At 41.3% G+C, this 23,912-nt stretch overlaps 1 protein-coding gene across 4 annotated transcripts in view; it reads right to left on the minus strand.

The window, feature by feature from the left end:
- The window catches only part of ARHGEF4 (Rho guanine nucleotide exchange factor 4), a 150,742-nt gene that overhangs the window by 80,742 nt on the left and 46,088 nt on the right, over positions 1-23,912 (minus strand). For 2 of the 4 annotated variants that reach the window (XM_082225310.1, XM_082225311.1), the window contains 3 exons: positions 13,841-18,190; positions 11,069-11,389; positions 9,922-10,051 (listed from right to left, as the gene is read on the minus strand). In XM_082225310.1, the coding sequence (XP_082081436.1) occupies positions 9,922-10,051; positions 11,069-11,389; positions 13,841-18,190 (4,801 nt within the window). Of the gene's footprint in view, positions 1-9,921; positions 10,052-11,068; positions 11,390-13,840; positions 18,191-22,844; positions 23,554-23,912 lie in introns of those variants that run through there. The other 2 variants (XM_082225308.1, XM_082225309.1) reach the window with 2 other exon arrangements.

The raw sequence follows: 23,912 nt of genomic DNA on the forward strand, positions 1-23,912 counted from the left end.
AGCTGAGAGAGAGTCAGAGAGATCCCACTCCTGTGCACAGTGAAACAAAGACAGTACAAGACTGCATTCCCTGCAAGGAAGGAATTCAGCTTTTAAATATGCAGAGACTATGAGCAAAGAGACCCTGCAAGTATTTCCAAGAGGCACAATCAACTGCTTCTCTTATGGGGCCCAGATAGGGATGATATGACATAAGCTAGAACACGGAGAATACAGTTGAAGCAGGCTGAAGGCTTACAACTCTGTTGTCCATCAATGTAACCCAATTTATTTCAGCTGGGTGTCCTTTTTTCTGTACATTTTGATAATATTGCACACAGACTGAAGTCTCCAGCAGGTCAGACCTAAAGATGACTGAAGTCATCCTTGAATTTCAAGACAAAAGGAATCTCTCCCATGGCTTTTTGTTTTCTGATGAACAGTGTTAATCAAAGAACAGCCTTATAAATGCTCGGGAAAGTTTGTTTTATTCTATTTGAAAGATGCAAGTCATGCCCCTCACTGTCTTCAAAGCAGCTTCCAACAACAATTAAAATATAAGTTCATGATAAAACAAAATAAAACCAGTTAGCATTAGGTCTCCTATGAAGAAAGGTTTCCCCAGCTGGAGGTAATGAAGATCTTACATATTTAGCATCATAGAAGACAGCAAGATTAATCTGCTCTGTCATGAGGCATTAATGAAGCAAGGTACAGAACAGCCTCTCTCAAACAGCAGAGCTGTCTTACATGTGGTCAAGCTCTACATGTCTGCCAAAGAGAAATACCAGCAGCCATCTGGATGTTCATTCATAATGGGTCTATGAGGGGGCATGGAAAATTCCACAGGGCCTGGCTCTTGTGACATAGAGTAGAGTTGGAGCTGCAGTTGCTGTTTCTGCTACTACTTCCAGCCACTGGTATTCTGACTCTGCCTTCAACTAAGGGCTCATCCACACTTTCACTTGACCCGTATTTCAATCATATTGTGTACCCTTTCATTCCCCCGGGTCTGAGAGCTTTTATTGTTCCACAGCTGTGGCTTGCGAAAATCCAATCTTACCCACTAAACCAAAGCTTAGTTAAACCAAATCTCTGTTTGGTTTCCGCACATCTGATGAGACCTGATTCAGTGAGTGAGATTGTCAGAGTCCTAAAGTTTCCGAGCACAACTACCCTGTGTTGGTCTGAGTAGCAATGGTGGTCAGGCCATTGTTGTTTTTATATAGACATTTTTGATAGCCACTAAATTACGTGTTGCGATGCTGAGCCTGTTGCTTAGATCTTGTATGCCTTGCTGCAGCAATAAAAGATTATGGTTGATGTTATAAAAGCCAGAATGGATGATGTGCAGTTGGTTCTTCAAGGTGTGCAATAGATCATCTTTTGCAATTTCACTGGGGTCTTTGGAGGGAGGGGTAAGATTTTGTTTTGGCTTTTCCACAGGGTTTCTCAATGTGTAATCCTTAAAATGGTGGCTGTATGTTTGCTTGTTTCTTAAAGGATTTAAATCTTGCACCTTCAATCCCGATTGACACCTTCAGGGTGGCAAACTACAGGCAATATATCATAAAAACAATAAAAAAGACAATAAAATTCGTGAAGCAACATATCAGCAACCACACAATACCAAACTGCAGCTCCACTGAGGTGCTCTGTCACATTCTAATTTAATTCACAGAAATGGAGGCAACATCATTAACCATGTTTCCTGACCTATCTCTCATTTATTTAATGTGGAACAAGCATGCATGGGCACATGCTTTAATCTGAACCAGGATCACAAAAGAGGGGAAAGAAATGAAAGAAGAAATAGGGCAGTGATACTTTTATTACGTATAGGACCTACAGGTGTTTGAAATGCAAGTTTTCAAGTTACCCAGTTTCTTCCTCAGATTTAGATGGTTAGAGATATATATGGCAGGGAGGAGACAATGCTGCATTGTCAGGACATGAATGCAGAAGGAAGTAGTATATTAATGAAGATGCTGCTAATTAGATTATAAATAGCCTATGCAACTAAAATTTCAAGTTGCAAAGAGTGTGACTCAAAAGTTAGCACTGAGTATTTTAAATGCCAAGTGGTTCACATAAAAGTATCATTTCAGTTGCCTGTTTCTCTTATTCGTGACCATCATTGCTACTAAGAAAAAAGATACAAACCCTTTTTGATGAGCATTGCCTGTGCGTTTCTAAATATATTACAAATATATAACAAATTTCATATTAACCTGCGAGACCTAGATTCTATGTCACTTCCCACAGATACATTTTTCTTCAAAATGATTAGAAAAGCAAAAATGTGACATTTGCTGCAAAGACTGTGCTGCTGTTTCAGTAGTGTTGCCTGTGGGGGATGCTTTGACATAGGCAACCTTCCCCTTTTTTGGGTGGGGGGTGCAGCTTGAAGGAATGAAAGTGTATAATTCAGTTTTCTTGTAGCATACAATAGGAATAGTGGGGAAACAAAATGGGCCATTTTCTTGAGAATCTGCAGCACCTGACAAACATGGCACTAGCAAGAGCCAGGCACTGAGAGAGCTGAATCAGAGCTCAGGAAGAAGCTAGGGCATGGGATGTAGTTGGCTAAGGTGTAGTTGGCTATGGTGAATGGACAGCAGCAAACCAAACAACTGGGTGAAGAGGAGAACTAAGGAGAGAGAGAGAGGAAAATAGCTGGGGCAGAAAGCAGATGAGGGCACAGGTGTGAGAGAGCAAATGTGTGTGAGAGAAAGCATGTGCATGCCTGTAAAGTCATCTCAAAGTGGGTGTTTAGAAACTGGATTCTGTGTAGATGTGAATGCATGCAGATTATCTCGATTCTTTCAAATGTGGCTTCCACCCCAGGTTTGGCACTGAAACTGTCTTTGGTATCCTGGTAAATTATCTAGACTGGGAGATGAAGGGTGAATGTGATCCTGTTGATTAGCCTCCTGGACATCTCAGTGGTGTTCTTACCCTTTCCCATCCCCAAGATGGCACTAACTTGCAGTGGCTCCAGTCACTCCTGAAGGATAGGTCACAAAAGGTGATGCTTAGAGACTGTGGCTGTATCCCATGGCTTTAGCCGTGTGTACTGCTGAAATCTTGTATCCCATGCTATTTCAACTGGAGATTAGGGTTCAGTATCATCAGTATGTTCTTTTTCATCACATCTCAATGTTTGTGATCAGAGGTGGACTTGTTGCAAGCATCCAGACAAGGCAGAAATAGTGTTAGTTTGCCGTTCTGTGTGCAAGTAAAAATTCTAACGGGACAGGTTAGTTGATTATCACTCTCTGTCTTCACACTATATTTTCTCTCCTTTATGCAATGACTGACAACTTACTGGGTTAATTAAGTAGAGTCTTTCATTAGGACCCTGATATGGGACTCTGTGGTTATTAGAATTGGAACAAGCCAGGATCTGAAACCAATTGCACCGTCAGAAGTTGCTTCTAGTAATCTAAATCAAATGGGGCTATCATTTTTTAAATTTTAGAGTATCTAAAATACTAGATTTAGATATGTTTTCCTTGACTAATAGTTTCAGTTAATGGTCATTTGATACAGATTCCACATAAGCTACAGATTTTTTAAAAGATGTACCTCCAGAGGAACCATTCTGCGACCTGGATCATCTCAGAAAACAGCTGCTGAAGATGAAGCAATTTTGCACAGTGGAATACGGCCCTCCCATGTCCTTCATTCTGACATTAGAAGAATTAAGGACAGGAAATGAAATAAGTTACTTTGAATTACCTTCTTTTGAAAAGGTTGCAGTTTCATTTTGTGAACTTTTCTAGTGCTGAGCTAATCACATATCAGCTTTCCTTCAGCTTGCAACTTTGCCGTAAGGCCACAAATGTACCATGTTATATCAGCGAAGAAAGCTAGTTTGCAAATCCACCAACTGCCAGCCAGACTTCCTATGCCCAACGTCTCTTTTCAGTCATCAAAAAATGACACTTTCATTTGCAGAGCTTCAGAAATCATTGGTGCACTCTTCCATGACTTGGTCACATGATGATGTTATATTACAGCGCACTGACAGAGATTCCCTCCGTTTCTCCTGCAAAGTTTCTCAAATGCTAGTGATTCAGTCAATGGGAGCGGAGGTAATTTATTGCTGAGAAAAGAACTTTCTTGACCTCTTCAAGGATGAGTGCCTTCCCTCTGAGATTCTTGGAGACTAATGCATCATGGCCCCACGTCTTGTCGACATTGATAGACCCCATCTGGTGATTAGTTCGCCCCATCAATTCAGCATTTTGCCTGTAGTATTTCTTGTACTGTTTTGAAACCATTTTCTTGAAATGAAAGCAGTGCAGTTATTTTTGTGTATTTTTCTATGTTCTGCTATTGTTGTTTTATGCTTGGGGCTTTAGTGTTGATTTAGTGTGTTGTTTTTGATGAGATGGTATATTTATTGCTAGCTGCTCTGAGTGTTTTTGGTTAGATCAAGATATAAATTATTTGAAATAAATACAATAGATAAATTATATGGGCATGTTTGGAACATAAGAGTGTGTGCAACTGTTATTTATACAATACCCTTCAATTAATCTCCTTTCAACTTATAGTATGAGACAGCATGTTAGAATTTCAAAAATACTTCCTCTGGCATCTTTTATAACCTTGCTAGCTCCTTTTGACACCTAAGAGTTCATCAAACAGTTCAACTTTGATGTACAGAGCAACACCACCACCATTACGTCATTCACTGTTCCTTCTATACAGTTTCCCCCCAGATATAACTGCGCCCCACTAGTTCTCTCCATCCAATCAGGTTTTCATTATGTCCCTTAAATCAATGCTGCTCTCTAAGACCAAGAACTCCAGTTCACTCAGCTTGGCACATTAGCATATAAACATTTGTAATACAGTCTCTCTCTTCAGGTGTCTTTCACATTTGTGTTTTGACCTGTGGTGCTTTGGCCTCTCTGAATTGTTATCCCGTGACCCTGCACTCACAATGGCTAGATCTATGCCTCCCCTATTTAAATTTTCACCAATTTTATCATATTTCTCCCAGAGAGATTTGTTCCAAACCGAATCCTCCTCAGCACCTATCTGCTCCCCCTGCCCCTCAAAAGTTGCTCAGCCACCTTTTTCATTTTAAGTGCCAACAGCCTGGTTCCATTTAGGTTCAAGTGGAGCCTGACCCTTTTGTGCAGGCCTAGCTTGTCCCTCAATGTTCCACAGTGCCTAACAAATCTAAACCCTCTCCCTACATCATCATCTTATCCATGCACTGAGACCACAAAGCTGCCCCATCTAGCTGCCCCTGCATGTGGACCAGCAGCATTTCAGAGAAAGCTACCTTGCAGATCCTGGCTTTCAGTATCCTACATAGCTACCTAAATTTTGCTTCTAGGACCTCATGACTACTTTTCCCCCATGTTATTGGTGCCAGCATGAACTACAAGTGACTACTGACATTTTCCTATCTCCCAGGCTAGCTAGACAGCAGGAGACATCTACAACCCTTGCAACAGGCAGGTAATTCACCCTGTGATCTGTACACTTATGACATACCCAACTATCCTAATAATCAAATCATACACTACCAGGATCCCCCCACCCTCCAGAGATGTACTCTCACAAGAGGACAGCTGGCTCATCCTCCAAAATTGGGTCCCTTCTAAGGGATTGTTTCCCTCTTTCTCATAGCGATGTAGGGGAGCTATCATCATGGGAGTGCGACACAGCTATAATGTCCTCAAAGGCTTCATCCACCAAGCCCTCTGCCTCTCAGCTAAATGTTCAGCCATCCTCTAGCCCTATATGCACTAGAGCACTAGAGAGGGGGAGGAGAGATAAACAGCCCCTCAAAGAACAATATCTTTTAAAAATTGAAAAACTGCAGGACGTTGTTGTGAGATGAGAAAACAGCATTTCTTGTTCTCTACTTCTCCTTTTTAAGGGCAACATGAGCACTTCTCCTGCTTGAGCAGTACAGTGAGAGAACACTTAACTCCCAAAGCATTTTTTTAAAAGTTCATAACGCCTGTCATTTTATGCTGTTCAGTTTCCATTACGTGCCATTCTTGGGCTAAGTTGCTGTGTTTTGTTCCAGTGTCCTGAAGCTTGTGAATAATTCCAAAGGTTCTAGCTAAGGTCACAATATTCAGTTTCAAAATATTCTGTGTAATCCAAAAGTTACCACTACATTTAATAGCATCCCTTTCCAGGGAGCGTTCTAAAACCTGGGGCACCACCTATTGGTCAATCTCCATATATATTTCAACTCTATTAAAATAGTTTAATTCTTTCTCTTCTAAAGAACTTCAGACGAAAGGTTAACAGAGTTGAAACAACTGTAATCAGTTCTGTGGTAGAGCTGGAGAGAAGGCAGAAATAGGGCTACAGCTAACTCAGCAATCCCATTAGTTTCCCATGTGTTCCTAAGAAACTTTTAAGGAACTTAGAGAGCCTCCTGGTTTTTTGAGGAATAAGTGGGCAAAGGGTAGATCATCAACAGTTTCACAGATAATGAAAGACTGAGAATTTTCACTACCAACTGAAGTCATTTTGTATGGTAAAGTTCAAATAGTAGGTTACTGAGAGTGAGATAAGAAAACACCCTTGAGCTGGAGGAATTAAGAAGTGGATTTCTGGCCTCTTGTTCTTCCAATATTGATTGATTGCATCTATACCCTATCTTTTCTCTAAGGAGCTCAAGGCGGTGTACATGGTTCTCCCTCTACTCAAATAATAAATAATAATAATAATAATAATAATAATAATAATAATAATAATAATAATAATTTATTATTTGTACCCCGCCCATCTGGCTGGGTTTCCCCAGCCACTCTGGGCGGCTTCTAACAAAGATGAAAAATACACTAAAATGTCACATATTAAAAACTTCCCTGAAGTCCCCACAACAACCCTGTGAAGTAGGATGGGCTGAACAGCCATGACTGGCCCAAGGTCACCCAGTGAGCATGTCTTAGTGGGGATTTGAACACTGGTCTTCCAGCTCCTAGTCTGATGCACTAACCACTACACCACACTGGCTTTCATTCGTTATAGTTCATTATATTTTTGTCTGTTGAAAAAGATTCTTAATACATTTCACTGCATTCTAGTTTCCAATGGGGATCATCAAAACACACATTCTGTTCTTTTACTTGCTATTATTTATGCTGCATAGCATTTGAGGTCTTTTGACAATGGAAGTGTATATCTAAGGATAATAGTAATTGCATAAATAGAACAGAGCTGAAAGCAGGACATTTAAAAATGTTGGTGTATTTGGAAGGGTCCAAATGGCATAAAGATGTTTGCTGGGGAGAGGGAATATTCTCCCATTGCCAAGGCAACCAAGCTCATGTGCAACTTGGTTGCCTCAGCAATGAGAACATTAACTTCCCACACCAATTTAAACCTAGAGAAAACCTTCACTTTATTTACCCGCAATAAGATGGCCACCTATCTAAATCAGATTGGCTTAGTGGCTCTGAAATATCACCGTATTCCTTACACAATCCTTATTGTCTGGGATCACACAGGGAAGGCAAAATCCTATTCTCTCTGCTGTCAGTACCACCACCCCAGCACTAGGACAGCAGAGCAGAGGAGAAACAAGAGTTTTGAGTCAATGTGCTATACTGTGCAGTCAGAACCATCTACTCATGATGATTCCTGTCCTGGTAATAACCTGGCTAGAGTACTGTAATGTGTTACACATGGGTACGTGGAGCTGCCCTTAAAAGAGAAACTGGAAGGTTCAGTTAGAGCAGAACTCAGCTGCTAAAATTCTGATGTGTGCCTTATTTTGGAAGATCAACATTGGCTGCCTATCCACTTTTGAAATCAATTTACAATGCTGGTGTTTACCTTTAATGACCTAAACAGCTTAGGATACAGATACCCAAAGGGACCCCTGACCATTAGGTCCAGTCGTGACAGACTCTGGGGTTGCGGCGCTCATCTCGCTTTATTGGCCAAGGGAGCCGGCATACAGCTTCCGGGTCATGTGGCCAGCAGGACTAAGCCACTTCTGGTGAACCAGAGCAGCAGATTTACCCTGTTTTGCAGTTACTTGCAAAATTCATTAAAATAAATTAACCGAATGTAACTGAATTTGTGCACGGCATGCCACTTGGGTTCATTAGGATGTGCAAAACATGTTTACTCTCATACCAGTTAAATGAAAACGCAGGCTCCACCCACCAGCGTTTCCCATAGCACCTGTCACTGTCTACCATGTAACAAGGATTAGGTAAAGGTAAAGGGACCCCTGACCATTAGGTCCAGTCGCGGATGACACTGGGGTTGCAGCGCTCATCTCGCTTTATTGGCCAAGAGAGCCGGCATACAGCTTCTGGGTCATGTGGCCATCATGACTAAGCCACTTCTGGTGAACCAGAGCAGCGCACGGAAACGCCGTTTACCTTCCCGCCAGAGCGGTACCTATTTATCTACTTGCACTTTGACGTGCTTTCGAACTGCTAGGTTGGCAGGAGCACGCACGGAGCAACAGGAGTTCACCCCGTCGCGGGGATTTGAACCGCCGACCTTCTGATCAGCAAGTCCTAGGCTCTGTGGTTTAACCCACAGCACCACCCGCGTCCCATTTCCCCATACTAGCCTGCTCAAAATGGCCTCTTTAGTAGGGGCATTATGTTGACACAAAGGAAAGGGCCTTTTCTCTGGTGCTACCCTGACTTTGGAATGCCGTCCTTAGATGATATTGGGATTGTACTCTATGCTGTTCTTCATTTTTCACTTTGTCTTGTTGTGCTTTGTTATGGTTATTTGCTGGTTCTAAAATATATTTATATATGTTTGCTGAATTAATCCTAGTCACACTTTTTGTACACCACATTGATGAACAACAGTTAAGAAATTTTCATTTTATAAAAGTATTGTGAACTGTATAGAAACGGGATTTTAGGAGGTTTTCAAAGGGTTGTGTGTGCCCATTTTCACTGTGCAACAATTTTGAGGGGGAGCACTTGGTGTGACCCTAATTAATGTATTGTGTCTCCCCATAAGACTTCTGTGAAAAAGACTAGCAGGGCAGAGCGTATCAAGGCAATACCTTAATACCTTTGATTTAAGAAAGGAATTCTAACAGTTTGGGATATTCAGGTGAGGCATCTCCAGAGAAACTAATTTTCTGACAAACCTCCCTAAGTGTTCTTTTCAAGTCTAGGAATAACATGTCTTTCTCCCCCAACTCTAACTAATTTATGATGTACTCCTGGTATCTGTCTAGTTGTGCCATACATGTGTGGATTTTCTTTACGGAATAAAGAGTTGGCAACAAATTGCTTTCCTTCCATACCCAGGAAAAGCCACCACTGCAGGAAGAGACATTTTGTAATGCCACCTCTCTCAAATGTGAAGCCCTCTGGAAGGGGCAGAACCCAGAAACCTTGAAAATGCACATAGATAATTCAGTATAAGTCATCACTTTAGCAAAATTCTCATCTAGGGCCACCTAGGGCTCTCTTTCATTTTCTAACAAAGCTTCAAAATCAGGCTTATAGCTTCTCTGACAACTCTTGCCAAAGAGATGTAAATTGAACACATAACCCATCTCCACTAAAATATTTCATCACATATCTCTTATATAGAAGGGAAGCACCCCAAAGTGACTAAGGAAGTCACTTCACTTCCTCAAGTGAAGCAGTGAAATGCCAACAGTAATATTTCAAAGAAGCTGAGAATTACATATAAAAGCTTGACACAACATGGGGAATCTGTGGCCCTCCAGACTCTCTAATGTTGGACTCTCTAATGGCCAATAGCCAGGGATTATGGAAACTGTACTCCAGCACCAACAGGAGGGTCACAGGCTCCCCACCTCTGGTGTAACACACATATGTAGTACAAACAAAATAGTACAGGGTGGAGATGGCATAGGCAAACCATTTCAAAATGAACCAATATAATATAAATATAATGTGCTGGTCAGAAATCAGGTGTCAATTTAAACCGTACTCATACCGGGAAATGAGATGCGCCGCCTCAAACCCACGCAGTCTAATCCTGTAGGTGTGCTCTGGGAATAAAGGTGCAACTTGAGAGGAAGGGCTTCAAAGGCCACAGGTGAAGTAATGAATGGTCTCATTTTAACCTAAAGAGAAAGGTAGTAATGGGTAATTAAGGACACACTTAGCTGGGACTCCGAAAAAGCATTTACCTCTTTTTTAAAAATACATACAGTGGTACCTCGGGTTAAGTACTTAATTCGTTCCAGAGGTCCGTTCTTAACCTGAAACTGTTCTTAACTTGAAGACCACTTTAGCTAATGGGGCCTCCTGCTGCCACCGCGCTGCTAGAGCACGATTTCTGTTCTCATCCTGAAGCAAAGTTCTTAACCTGAAGCACTATTTCTGGGTTAGCGGAGTCTGTAACCTGAAGCGTATGTAACCTGAAGTGTATGTAACCTGAGGTACCACTGTATTGTATTGTCAATGTTGTTTTCAGACCCGGTATGGTTAGACAGAAAAAGGGAGAGGAAGAGCAAAGCAAAGATTCTAAAGCAAAGAAATGTTATTATAAAGAGCATAAGGAACTTTGTATGTATCAGCTGCACAATATGGGTGCTTCCAAGGTGAAGGATTGATAAACAGATCGTTCACTGATGTGGGCTTTCCAGTGGGTGGAGCTTGACCGAATGCATCTATGCTGTGATTAAACAAAGAAAAAAGAGCATCTCGATAATGACAGTGCCATGTAAATAATGCCAAGATTTTGCATGAACAAGTAGCACAAATTCCATAATAAATTCCTGCCTGGAAGCACCCTAAGACTCAGTATGATGGATCTGAAAGGAAAACAATGGCACCCTGTATTAACCCAAGGGGAATAAAGCTGTATCTGATAGCTTTCATCAATAGTTTTGATTATTTATGTTTTTAAGAACTGTAAACTCTTCAACCTACTCTCCCCATCACTAGTGAACAAATCATGATATAAGAAATGAAAGATAAGCCATTGTGTTGAGGAGTCTCAATGCACAAGTGACTGCCACATGCTGTTAGAAGTAAAGAAAGCAGCAGAACTGATTAGAGGAACAGCCTGAAGAGAGAAGACAACAGTAGAGAGATGCAGCCAGAGAGACGAAACAATATTATTTTTGGTTCCTTACTTTTAAATGATCCTCTGGGAGGTTACTTGATTCAATCTCTCTGTCTGACTGTGCCTCTTTAACAAGCTTCCTCTTCCGATTCCTTTCCATCCATGTGTCATCAAAGCTGAAACGCTTGTATAGGGGTCTGTGTCTCTTCCTCTGGGCATGCTCTTTGGCTTTCCCCTCCTGAATATGGAAGGGAAGTATCCAGGCCTTGCTCTCTATGTTTGAGAGTGAGGGTGGAGATAGTGGCATCTGAGTAGACCTCTTTCTGCAATGGAGACCCCATTTCTCACCTGGTCTCTTTTCTGGTGGGATTTGACTTTGTTGGATATTCTCCTGTTTTATAAGTAACAGGTGAAAACAAAACAAAAATGTTGTTTCTTTGTCTTTTGACTATGCTGGGCAGCTGACTATAAAGCAATCATGTTGAATCTGGAATGTCATGTTACATTTGTCCCTCTTCAAAGTGATAACATCTGTGCCTTATAAACACAACCTAGTGGAGCTTCTAATGATACCCAGATGTTTTAAGTGTGGACAACTCGAGCTAAATGAAACTCAATTGTGCACTGGTCTGCATAAACACGTAGTGTCAATAATCATGTTCTCATGCACACTGAGGGAAGAATCACAGTCATGTTGTCAGCACCCTCAAGTAGCTGTCAGAGACCAAAGACCCTGGCAAGTCCCACTAGCACTGCTAGTCCCAGGGTATTGTCAGAAGGTGCATGAAGCCACCACTTGGTGCAGGGCTAGGGTTGGTCAGTGCCATATGAAAGTGCGAGATACACATCTGCAAATCAGAGGGAATGCATCACCCAAAAAAGAGGACAACACATCTTGAAATAATTCCTATAATTTAAATAGGAATAAAAACAACAACACGTCTCATCGTAATGGGGAAGACTGCGACAAAATGTGACAAGATAACTGCTCAGTTTGCTGTCTGGGTGCTGCTCTTTCATCTTAAGGTTTCTTCAAATAAAGAGCTGCCTTATTTACAGGAGGACACATGACCACCCAGGCACAGTTCTAACTGTAAATCCAAGCATGAATATCTTGCAGTACAAAAAATTGCCCCCAGAGGGCACAGTGAAATGAATACGCTTCCTTCCTCCAGGAACTTTCAGATTTTTGTTTCCATACACTTGACTGGTGCAATTCAATTTCTGCCAATCTTTTTTTTTTTTTTTTTAAGAATCCTGCCTCCTCCAGGAATGCTGAAGCATCTCCCTCTGATCACACCATTCTCTGAGACAAAGACTGTGTTCACACGTGCAAGCCAGATGTATTTTTTCTACTCCTTGTGATTTTTCCACATTAACCTATGTTAAGTTGGCACTACGCAAAAACACTCTACTATGATCTCCCCAGATACTTCACCTGGAGCATTCATTACATATATATAGGCGTCAGATGAAAATGTTTCTCTTCAACCAGGCTTTTGGCTGATTCAGTCTATGGCCTTTTAAATGTGTCTGTGGGAGGGGGGATTACTGGGTTTTTTGTTTTATTACACATTTTGTGTTCTCATTTTGTATTTTTATGTTGTGAGCAAGCCTGTGATCTTCGGATGATGGATAGTATACTACTACTACTACTACTAATAATAATAATAGTAATAATAATAGAAATATAAAAAGTGCCATCATGATCCCAGCACAGTTAGTCTCTGCAGCAATTATTCCTTGAAGCAAAAAAAAATTGGTTGTTTTAAATATAATTTGTGGGTTTGGTTATTTGTTTTATTTTAGTAAAGGTGGCTGGCCCATCACTTTCCTTTTAGTGTTTCTTTATCCTAAGGCTGAGCTATGGGACTGCACTGCACTACATCTGCTACTGCACTAACAATGTGGCACAAACATTGGCAGACCCATGAGACTGAAGCTGAGTAGACACCATACATTTCAAGTACATTTAAAGCATACACTTTAATCCTGGGAACTGTAGTCCATCCCTCACAAAGCTACAATTACCAGCGACCTTGACAGTTCCCAGGATTCTTTGGGAGGGGTACTTTAAATGTGTGATGCGCATGCAGTCTATATCTTTGCAAGAAAATGAACCTTGAAGAAAGGACCATAGCTTGGATGACATGCTATGTATGTCAAAAGGTCCCAGGTTCAATCCTTGATATCTCAAGTTAAAAATGATCAGGTAACAGATAACTTTAAAGTTATCATCTGAGACATTGGAGTGCTGCTGTCAATCAAAGTAAAGGGTTCTGGGCTACATGGACAGATCTGTCCATCAGGTCAGGGTATGTTGCCGGCAGGGAAACCTTTCACATCCCACTGAAAGACAATGGTGATGTCAGCCACCATAATTTCAAATCAAACAAGATATATTTAAAACGAAGTCTGTCCCTTTGTCTGTGGTTTACATGGGCACCTCTTCTGACATAATGTTTGGGGAATCTGATTTAAAACCAGTCTCATGATGACTACATACACGTGGACTCAATTGGTTAGCCACTTAACTTCTCTGGTTTAGACCAGTATGCAGAATGGCCTGGTTGTAGTTCTGGAAAAGTTATACATGCATGTAGTTCTGCATGTAGTTCTGGAAAAGATATACAGATAATTAATTCTGATGTCATATGTCCCTGCATATGCACTCGTAGATTCACTGTGACATTCTATATTCCATTTCACTGCTTAGCATATGGAAATGGGCTTTGTTTGGAATGGAAATGGTTTTTAGAAAGAAATAAAAATAAATAACAATGATGCCACACTCCAAACTCTCAAAACTAAACCACATCATCACCACCACAAAGCAACTCACCTCATCTCTGATGATATCACTCACTGAAGAAGTTGTGTCCAAGCTGATTTGTGACTGGCTGCTTATCCCACTGTCCTCTCTCAGATAATCATTATCCAACGAATGCATAGATTGCAAGAAACTAGGTCTAGGCTTCAATGTCTTTGGCCTCTCAGGTGCCTCCAAGTTGCCATCAATCACCGAGATGTTTCCAAGAGATATCATTGAAGTGGAACTTAATCTTCCAGGGTAATGGAAACCCTTGCGTTGAGAACCAGTTCGAGGACTCTGTGGCTTGGGACTCATGGGTCTACATGGCATATCTTTACGTTCATACATTGACAACTGGGGGCAAGAGGGAGTGAAGTGAGAAAATGATGACTGCAGGTCAATCGGACTAATTGGAGATTTCAGCCAGAATTCTTCAAAAGATGTATCTCCATCACTGCTCATCGTTTCCTCTTTCCCATTGCAATCTAGGCTATGCAGACATTTTATATTCAGTTCATGATTCTTCCTCTTGGTATCCATAGATAGAAAATCACCAGTCCCAGAGGAATCAGAATGTCCACCATCTACAGATGAGCCATTAGACACACATGATTGCATAAACTCTTGTCCATTGCAATCTTCCTGATTTTCCTTGGATGGTCTTCTAGGAAAGCTGCCAGGGATCCTGCTAGAACAAGAACTCTGCTGTGTTGGAAGAGGACTATTTAAGGCAAACCGCTTTTGGCCATCTGTCTCCTTACTTTTCAGAAATGCTTTCCAAGTTGTTTGGTGCAACTTGGCTTTTTCCTTTTCATTTTTCACTGAAAACTTTGGACTCTGTTCAGCATTTTCCTTCTCCAGAGATTTAGATTCAAAAAAACTTGAGAAGGATCTGTGGGCCAAGGCCAGCCGACTCCTGAATCTTTTACTCTCCGTGTTTTTGTTTCTTTTAAAGTCATTCTCAGATGAGGATTTCTTGAGTTCAGGATACTCCACAGACTCATTGTCATTATTCTCAACAGAACCTAAAACTTTCCCTTCAGAGTGCTTTCTTCTTGTCATTATGGGAGAAGAACTTGTGCCCATACCTTCCAAGAGTATCCGGCCAGAGCCAGAAGCCTTTCTCAGGCTCATTCTGTTGAAGAGTCCAGGAGGTTTCTCATAAAATAAGTCATCATCGTCCAAATATTCTGCAAGGCAACGTTCCTTGCTTTGGAAAGCAGAGCTGGGTGAATTGCTTTGAATATACTTCAAGTCATCTTCTATCTCATCCCCTTTATCTCCATCCAATGTTTCTGTCTTGGCCTTGACACTATCTTGATTTTCAGCAGACATTAGTTTAGATTTCCTGAAGGATGCCATTTTTGAAAAGGCTAAAAATTTAGACTGCTTGGAAGATTTCTCTGTGGCCACAGCCTTATTGTTTCTCTGAACTGCCTTGTAGAAACTACTGTTACTACCCAGGAAGTTAAATAGGTTCTCATTTAACTCCTCACTGTTTGTGCTTTCTATGCTGATATTATCTAGGCCTGTGGTGGTATTATCTTGGCTGTCCATTCTCACATTAGTGTCACAGATATCTGTGCTTGGATTCCATTGACTGTATCTGCTAATGCACTTTGGCTCCTCAGCAGAAAAGCTCCTGTTCAGTCCTGTGCTTGGAGAACCTTCACAAAAGCCTGTTTTTCCACGTGCTGTATCACAATGTTTGGTGCCTTCCTTTTCAATAATTTGCTTACTATGGACATTATGTCCTAGGGTCTTATCACCAGCAATGACATTCTGGCACAGGTTACTATTGCTATTTATTTCCTGTGTTCCTGCAGTGTTAACACAAGTGTCTCGCTGTCTATTTTTGGTCACAGATTCATCTGCCACTGTATAGCCTCCTGGTTCAAACTGTAGGTTTACTGCTTGGACCGATTCTAAGACAGAGTCACTTTTCACTCGGGAGGGCTTGATTAGCAGTATCTCAGTATTAGTGGCAAGTGGTTCTAAGAACAAACCATTTGCATACCCCTCTTCTTTCCAGTTTTGTACAGTACTTTCCATATTTAAATTAGTCCTAGGAGAATTGTTCTCAAGACTAGCTCTTGTATTAATTTCAGGGGCAGGCACTGAAGATAAATCAAGACCCATTGCTTCTGCTTCCTCCTCACCTTCTTGGGTGGAGATGCTAACAGGGAACTCATCTTCACTGCCTGATATAGCATCTATAGGCAGAATTTCATTTCCACAACAGGGTTGTGCATTTGGAGTCTTCTGTGGTTTTGTGGTGTCCACCATGGTGATGAGAGAAGAGGCTGAGTTCTCATGTTCCAATGTCTCAGTGGTTAATTCATCCACATAGGTCTCACCATCCATCTTATTTGACAGTAGTCCTTTTTGATCAAGAGATTTAATCAAGAGAGGTTTTAACTCTGAAGGATTCTCCAATTTTTCTTCCTGGCAAATGTGATGTGGTGTTGGTGTTAGTTCGAAAGCAGAGACATCTTCACCACCACCACCACAATAAAAATCCTTCTTTTCTATTCTTGTGAGGTGCACATTTGTTCTCTCCTGAATGGAAGGACATTTTAAGGCATCAGACGCCCTGCTCATGTTTTGAAGCACTGTTTCCTCTTGTTGCCCCATGACCTTTTTTCCACTTAATGTCAGAATCCCATCAAACATTCCCCAACCTAATCCAAATTCTGAATCGTTCCTTATCTCAGCTGCCCCTAGAAAGGCCTCAGTGTTTTGCGTTTCAAGGCATTTTCTCTCCATGTTCACCTCTGTGCTAACAGTGGAAGCGTGCATGTCGTAAGTATTGCCATACTTATCTGCCATGCTATAGCCACCCAGATAATTCTCTTGGGCTATAGCATCACGGCTGTCAGATTCAGAGCTAGGATTCTGAAGGAACGTGTTAATTTCTATCTCACCCTCAGATTTGAACTGATCTTTTCTTAGAACTATTTTGGCATTTATATTTGCTGGTAGAGACTCCAAAGCTGAAGGAGTTTCCAGTCTGGAATGATCCTCTGAGTGATATGGCAGCTGAGATAGGGTCAAAGAATCATTCTCTAGTGTATCTGCTCTTTTTGTTGAAAGGCCAAAGATATTTGACTTATCATGCAAATTCTTACTGGTATTCCAGTGGGATCTTGTTGCCAGCTGGTTCTTATTTGAGACTAGATGAGTATTAAGAAGTGATTTTTCAATACCTGTCTCTTTTTCCATCTTGAAGGACTTCTGTGGGCAGTCACCAAACCTTTCTAAATTGCCCCTTACCTTTTCATAATCCGACATTCCTAGGGGTAATCTGGAGCACGACCAACTTAATTTATCAGCCATGCAAATACAGTCATTAGCATGTTCCCTGACCTCTCGGGCACTTATGCTTCCTGGTGAACTGTGCCATGATTTCATTTCTACAATCCCTGGCTTTGTGGGTGGCACCAGAAATGTAGATTTTAGACATGGTAAACCCGTGGCCTTCAGCTTTGTGTCACACAAGTGTGCATCTACAGGTTTCTGACTCCCAATACCATTCTTCCTATTGCACTTGGTGTTCAGTATATACTCCCGTTTACACCTAACTTTGGATGATTCACAGTTTCTCTTACAAGTTCTGTTTGTTTCTAAGTGAATATTAGGCAGACTGCATCTTGAAACAGCTTCTGAGTGGGCAGGAGGATGTTCAGTCTCAAGGGAAGTCAATGAGGTTTCAGAGTTTGCTCTGTGACAAGCAAACACTGATCGTCCTGTATTTTTATTGCCTTTGCCAACAGCACCTTCAGCTAGATTTTTTGAGCAGATATGCAGGTGTGGCTCTCTGTCAACAGATTTTGCCTCCACTACCAATGAGGCCTCTGTCTGTGACGCAAGGACCTCTTTACTAATGTTAAACCCTGTGCAGGTAATACTGTAAGGTAACACTTTCTCATTCCCATTGATCTCTTCTGTTTTCGAGACTGTTGCCTGTACTTCCAATTCACCTTTGCCAGCTGCTATGTGCAAAGGTGAAGGCAGTTCCCCTGCTTCCTTATGCGTGCATCCCAGATGTCTTGCACACTCAGCCTTGGAGGGAGCTTTTTCTACTTTTCCTTCAGCATACTTCTGCCATGGTTCCTCTAGTTCTGCAGAAAGGCAGAATGAACTCAGGCTGGTTTCTCTTGTTACATCACTGGCAAAAGACTCCGAGTCTGATGCACTTTCATAAGGCTCTGTCTTGATGTCTGACAGTGATTCACTCTGATGTGACTGGGTCTCAAAATAGTCTTCATCAGTTTCTTGGCCTGATCCACGAATCTCCAACTCTAACGTACTTGGGACCGAAGAACTCCGGTCTTCTTCAAACTCTCCTTCACTTGTGCAATTTTCTACTGGCTCTGGGGCCTGAAAAGAAAGAGAAAAGAATCTATCAAAGATGGAACCCCACAACAAAATGGTTATTATGGAGAGAACTACTAATCCACAGACTTTGATTTGTATTTGGATGATATGAAGAGGTAATCTTGTATGATGTGGCTGGATAACTTCAGGCCCGGGGTCCAAATTTGGCCCTCTATCTGACCATTGGAATTCTCCCCAGGCCATACATTCTCTTTGGACATTGAAAGATTAGTCTTTCATATTTCCAGAATAATACATAATCTTGCCCAGACTCTAAATGTTAAAGCAAGTTTCTACCTCTCATAGCTGCAGATGAAAATGCGGGGGGGGGGGTGTCTGCGGCTTAGGATAGGGCATAATGCAGCTCCTGTCTCCCACTGTAGCACTATTCAAATTGTATCAGATTTAAATGCACAATGGCACAGCTAAATTAAAATGCCTTCAAATTCTTACTTTAATATATAAAGTGCTTTCTGGGTTGTTGGTATCTGTCTGTCTCAAGAAACCAATGGAGTGCGCCTCTGGGGGTGAAGTCAAACCACTACATTAGCAGCTTTCCTGGTATGTAAAAGCATTTCTAAGCCACTTTATATTTTTACACTCTCTAGGCAGTGTACACTATAAATATGCATTTTATCCCCAGTGCAAATTCTTTTGGTGATATCCAATCTTAACAATATTCAGTGTAGACCAAGTGAAATCAATAGTCCTCACTTAATTCCACTGATTTCAAAGGGTCTAATATTGGATATGCTTTTAAACTAGTGAACACAGATGATCTTGTATGTATTAAAAGAAATATATTTTAACTTGTCTGATGGTTCCTAAAATGTGGGAACTTAATTTGAATTATGGAATGAACATATGTTTTCCTATTCCTACAAGCAGACAAGTTCATAAAAATGTGCATTACTTATTGCTAGCCATCATTTCATGCTACAGAAAAACATAGCCTCTGGGACTTCTCCTAGGGGTATGACATTTCTAGTACTCAAATGTTAGGAGTGATTCTCTCTGAAAGCACAAAAGCATTAACATTTGAATAAACACAATGTGGGTCAACATGCCATCAGTGCAAAAATGCAAAAGAGTTGAAGCGATTTTATGCTTCCTGCTTCCAATAAGAGACTGTGCCGGTCTAAGGAGAGAGAATTCTAAAGTGTAGCTGCCACAACACTAGAGGCCCAGTTCCTTCATTCTGTGGAATGGACCTCCCGATAAAATGATATCTGCAGGAGGACCTCATCTACAGAGAACAGCGAGTGATTGGCTATGTAAGTGATCCCAGGTTGCATAAGGCATTATACATTAAAAAAAACCAGCACTCTGAATTTAGTTTGGTAGCTGATTAGCAGCCAGTGAAATTCTTTCAACAGTGGAGTTGCATGTTGGTGATATTCTGCCTCAGTGAGCAGTCGAGCCACAGCATTTTGCAACAGCTACAGCTTCCAAACCTCAAGAGCGGTCCTAAGTAGAACACATTGCAATAATCCAGCCTGCACATGGTGGTGGTCAGGCTATCGTGGTCCATCACTGCCATGGTTTTGTTTCCTTCCCATGGGCCTAGCCAAGGGGAGGCAGCTGCCCCCCTAAAGTAAAACAATAGAAATACTTAACTGACCAATCACATCAGTTCTACCCCCCCAACAAAAGTCCTGACCTCCCTAACAAAGTCTTGCCCCCCGCAAAAAAATCCTGGCTACGCCCATCCTTCCCCACTACCCTCACCTCAGTGGAATATATGCCTAGCAATGCAAGGGCTCTCTTTAAGGATAACATCTTGCACTGTAGCCTCTGGACCTCCTTGGCCCATAGGAAATGCAGAACCCACTTTCATTATTTATTAAATTTGTACACAGCCCTTCATCCATAGGTCTCAGGGCAATTCATAGCATAAAAATACAAGATAAAAATACAAAATACACAATACACAATAAAAACAAGAACAAAACAAATCACATTCCACATAGTAAGCTGGTATCACTTGGTTTGGATGTTTCTGTGAATTTCCTTATTCTACAGCAAACATTTCTTTTTTTATCTTTATAAGCGGTATGGTGAAAAATCACTTAATCTAGCTGATGAACCACTGAACATTCATCGCTCAGCACACAGTAAGAAATGTCTTTGTCATGTTTACACCAGTGTTACAGATGGGACCTATGAAAAGAAGGAAGAGAGATGAATGTCTCCCAAAACTCTGGAGGCAGGAAGTGAGCACATACTATGGAAAAACTGGTATACATGTTCCTTTGGAGGAAACACCAGTGAAAGTGCGCCAAACATGCGTATAAGCCCCAAGAGGGCATCTGTTCCTTTAATAAGCACCAAGAAAGAAGAGTTTCATTGGGTGCAGCATTTTCCCTTCAGTGCTGAAGTGGAAAAAGAAGCCACGCTTTATTGAAACTTTGCTTCTGTGCAGCACTTACAGAGGCCCTCATAGGATTTGGACCTGATAAGGATTAAGGATTTTACAATTTCCTTTTCCCGCTCTCTTGGCTTTTCCACTACTACCACTCTGAAGATTTGTTTCAAGGAGGAAAAAGTTGGCAGTTGCCTTGGAAACTGGGATGTTCTATAACTCAGAAGTGATGGGGGGCATAAAGCAGTACCTAAGCAGCCACCAAGAGTTTCTTCGCCTCCATCTGCTTCAGTCACTGTTGAAGAACGACCCTGTGGAAAGGGAAATGGTAGCCTCTGGCAACACTGAGGCCACAAATACCCAAACACCGAGGAGAAAGCACAGGCACACAACCTATGACAGCAGTCCCCTCTTCATATCAGTCATTGAAAGAACACACTAACAAAATCACATGAGATGGGCAGCATTTGACTTTTTAGCAAGGACACCCAGAGCAGGACGATATACAAGAAGAACCTGTCTGGTCACGCCTGCATTTGATGATCCTTCCACATGAATGATGTACCGAGAAAAGCAGTTTCTTCCTCAGCTACTGGCTTGTTTGCAGTCTTGACTTTCTCAATGCAAGCAAGGAGTAGGTGTAAGTGATTCAGTCATGCAGCCTTCACAAATTCCAGACTTCAGCATCATCTCGTAGGGCGGGAGGTTCCAAAGACTGTCACACAATCAACAGCCCAGTTTTTATTTGACAGGAATTAGTGGGTGGGGGGCAAAAATAACCAAACACTGCTGTACATCATATATCGATCAACTAGATTCATGCCACGTATCCAGCACTCACACTTTCAAGGAAAGGAAAGAACAGAAATTTTTTAAAAATCAGCTCTTGCAGGGAGGAAAAAAGATGAGAAATAGGATAGCCACAGTGCAACAAGAAATACTGTTGTCAAAGCAGCATACTGGAAAGTAACTTCTAATGGAAATGTCTAAATCTATAATCATTCCTGACCACTGGTCCTGTTAGCTAGGGATGATGGGAGTTGTAGTCCCAAAACATCTGGAGGGCCGAGTTTGCCTATGCCTGCTATAATCCTACATGCATTGAACTAAGCAGGAAGTTGACAAGTTTGTAGTGCAGTTTGATTTCCAATACAACAGTAAGCAAAGCTCAGGAACTGAAATTTTCTTAAAAGTTGTGCCTCTAATCAGATACATTCTGAAGAGCTAAAGTAAAATTTCACATCTTTTGGCTTTTCATCACTTTCTTTGACATTTTTTCCTAGAAATGCTAGGGGGTTTGTTGCCTTTCATAGGTAGAAGAATCACTGAAGTGACAGGAGAAGCTGTATGTACCAAGTATCTCCATGGTACACAACTACATAAAGCACTATTGCTAACTCCATGTCAAGAGCTGACAACACAAGTTCTGTGACTGATCAGGAAGAGGATAGGAAACCTGTGGGCCTCCAAAAATTGTTAGACTACACCTTCCATCATCCCTGACCAATGGTCATGCTAGCTGAAACTGATGGTACTTGGGAGTCCAGCAACATCTGGTGGACCACAGGTTCCCCAATTCTGGTAGCATCATTTCTGTTTATATAATCATCTCACACTGAAGAACAGAAGAAGACCCTAGTGTGTCATGCCCATAACCCATCGAGTCCAACATCCTGTTCTCGCAGTGGCCAAACACATGCCCATAGGAAGCCAGCAAGCAGGACCCAAGCACACTTCCCACTAGTACCATTATCTCATCCTATAAGTTATCTTTTATAAACAAAATACATTAGGAAACAAATCCTAAAACAAGTTCAAATGTTAGAAGAACTGAGGATCAACAAGATTAGCTTTTTTAAAAGCAGATGTTGAGAGGGGAGTGGATTTGCCCATTTACCACAAAATTCTGGAAACAAATTATATGATGAATAAAGAAATTATTGGATGTTCCTCTTCCTGCAGATCTTAAAATTATATTATCAATTTATCTGAATAATGTAAAACAGGAAGGATTGCTTTGTATATAGTCCTCAGCTAAAATGTTGATAACAAAGCTCTGAAAATAAAATAACTCATCCATCAGTGATCAATTAAAGTCTGTGAAATCGCAAACACAATGAATCTATAAGACAACATTTTTAAAAGGGTTGATAGCAAATTTGAAAGAGCAAAAATCCTTAGCCAAACTATTACACAACTCTAGAATGATAAAACTGCTATTTTACATGCTTTTCTCTGTGGTAAAACATGATAATAGAACACACAAGTGCATCATTGATGCATTTCAGAACATACCATCTTGCCTGGAACCTTAGATAGCTTCACACTGTGGCAATGCTGGAAATTGTGAGTTTTCTTTCTGCCCAGATGGCATTTAGTTCCATGTGAAGGCATCACTTTTTCTTTCCTTTGGTACAAAGGTCCATAATTCTTATAGCCCTTCTTTTCCCCATTCTTATTGTCAATGATTTGACGCTCCCATAGCTCTATTGCCGCTGTTATCTTATTGGGTGCTGTTTTAAATGCCGCCTCCATTTGTGACCCCAGCTCCACAGCCTTCGCCAGAGTTAGAGAATCTATTTGCAAAAATAGGGTCTCCCTAATTCGCCAGTCTTCTGCTTTCTCAATCAGCTGGTCAAGCACCAGCTCATCCTGCAAAGGCCCAAAATCACAGCCTGATGCCAAATCCCACAGTGCAGAGGCAAAACTCATAAAGGTCTCCCCAGGAAGTTGCTCCCGCTGCCGGAAACAGAGCCTCTGGATTCTGTTGAAAACACTTTGCCTTGGTGTGAAGTCTTCCTGGAACTCATCAATAGTCTCAAATAATGCAATGGAGCCCAGCTTTGTCTTCTGATTTCCCCAACCAAAACGGTAGGGAAGTTGGTCCTCCATGTTCTCCCATCCAAATAAACCCATGAAGAATTCAAGAGCATTTAGTCCATGTGACTAGGACTTCTCCCCGCTAACGTTTGGGGGGAAATAATAGAAGAAAGAATGTATACGAGTCCACCATCTTCCAGTCACAGCAATGTAACTGATAGTAAACACACCACTTTGCTTTTCTAATTAGCAGGTAGGCTTAGTCAGCTGAGTCACATTCAGACTCTTCCCCATAAACTGACCTGACCTGTAATTTGTCATCTGGACATCTCCGCCTTTTATTTTCTTTGTATCCTGAATATTGTTCGTGGGCATAAAAATCATTAAAAGTACTTATTAGTGCTTATGAACTCAGAATACTACATTGCCTCAGATTTCCTGGCATCAGAGGCAGATAGCATCCCTCATTCAGTCCCAGGTAGACAGAAAACTCATAGTAAAACAATTTCCAGATGCCAAGAGAAATAAACTGGACACAGCAAA

The sequence above is a fragment of the Podarcis vaucheri genome (assembly GCF_965113315.1).
Source record: "Podarcis vaucheri genome assembly, chromosome: 5".
NCBI classification, from domain to species: Eukaryota; Metazoa; Chordata; class Lepidosauria; order Squamata; family Lacertidae; genus Podarcis; species Podarcis vaucheri.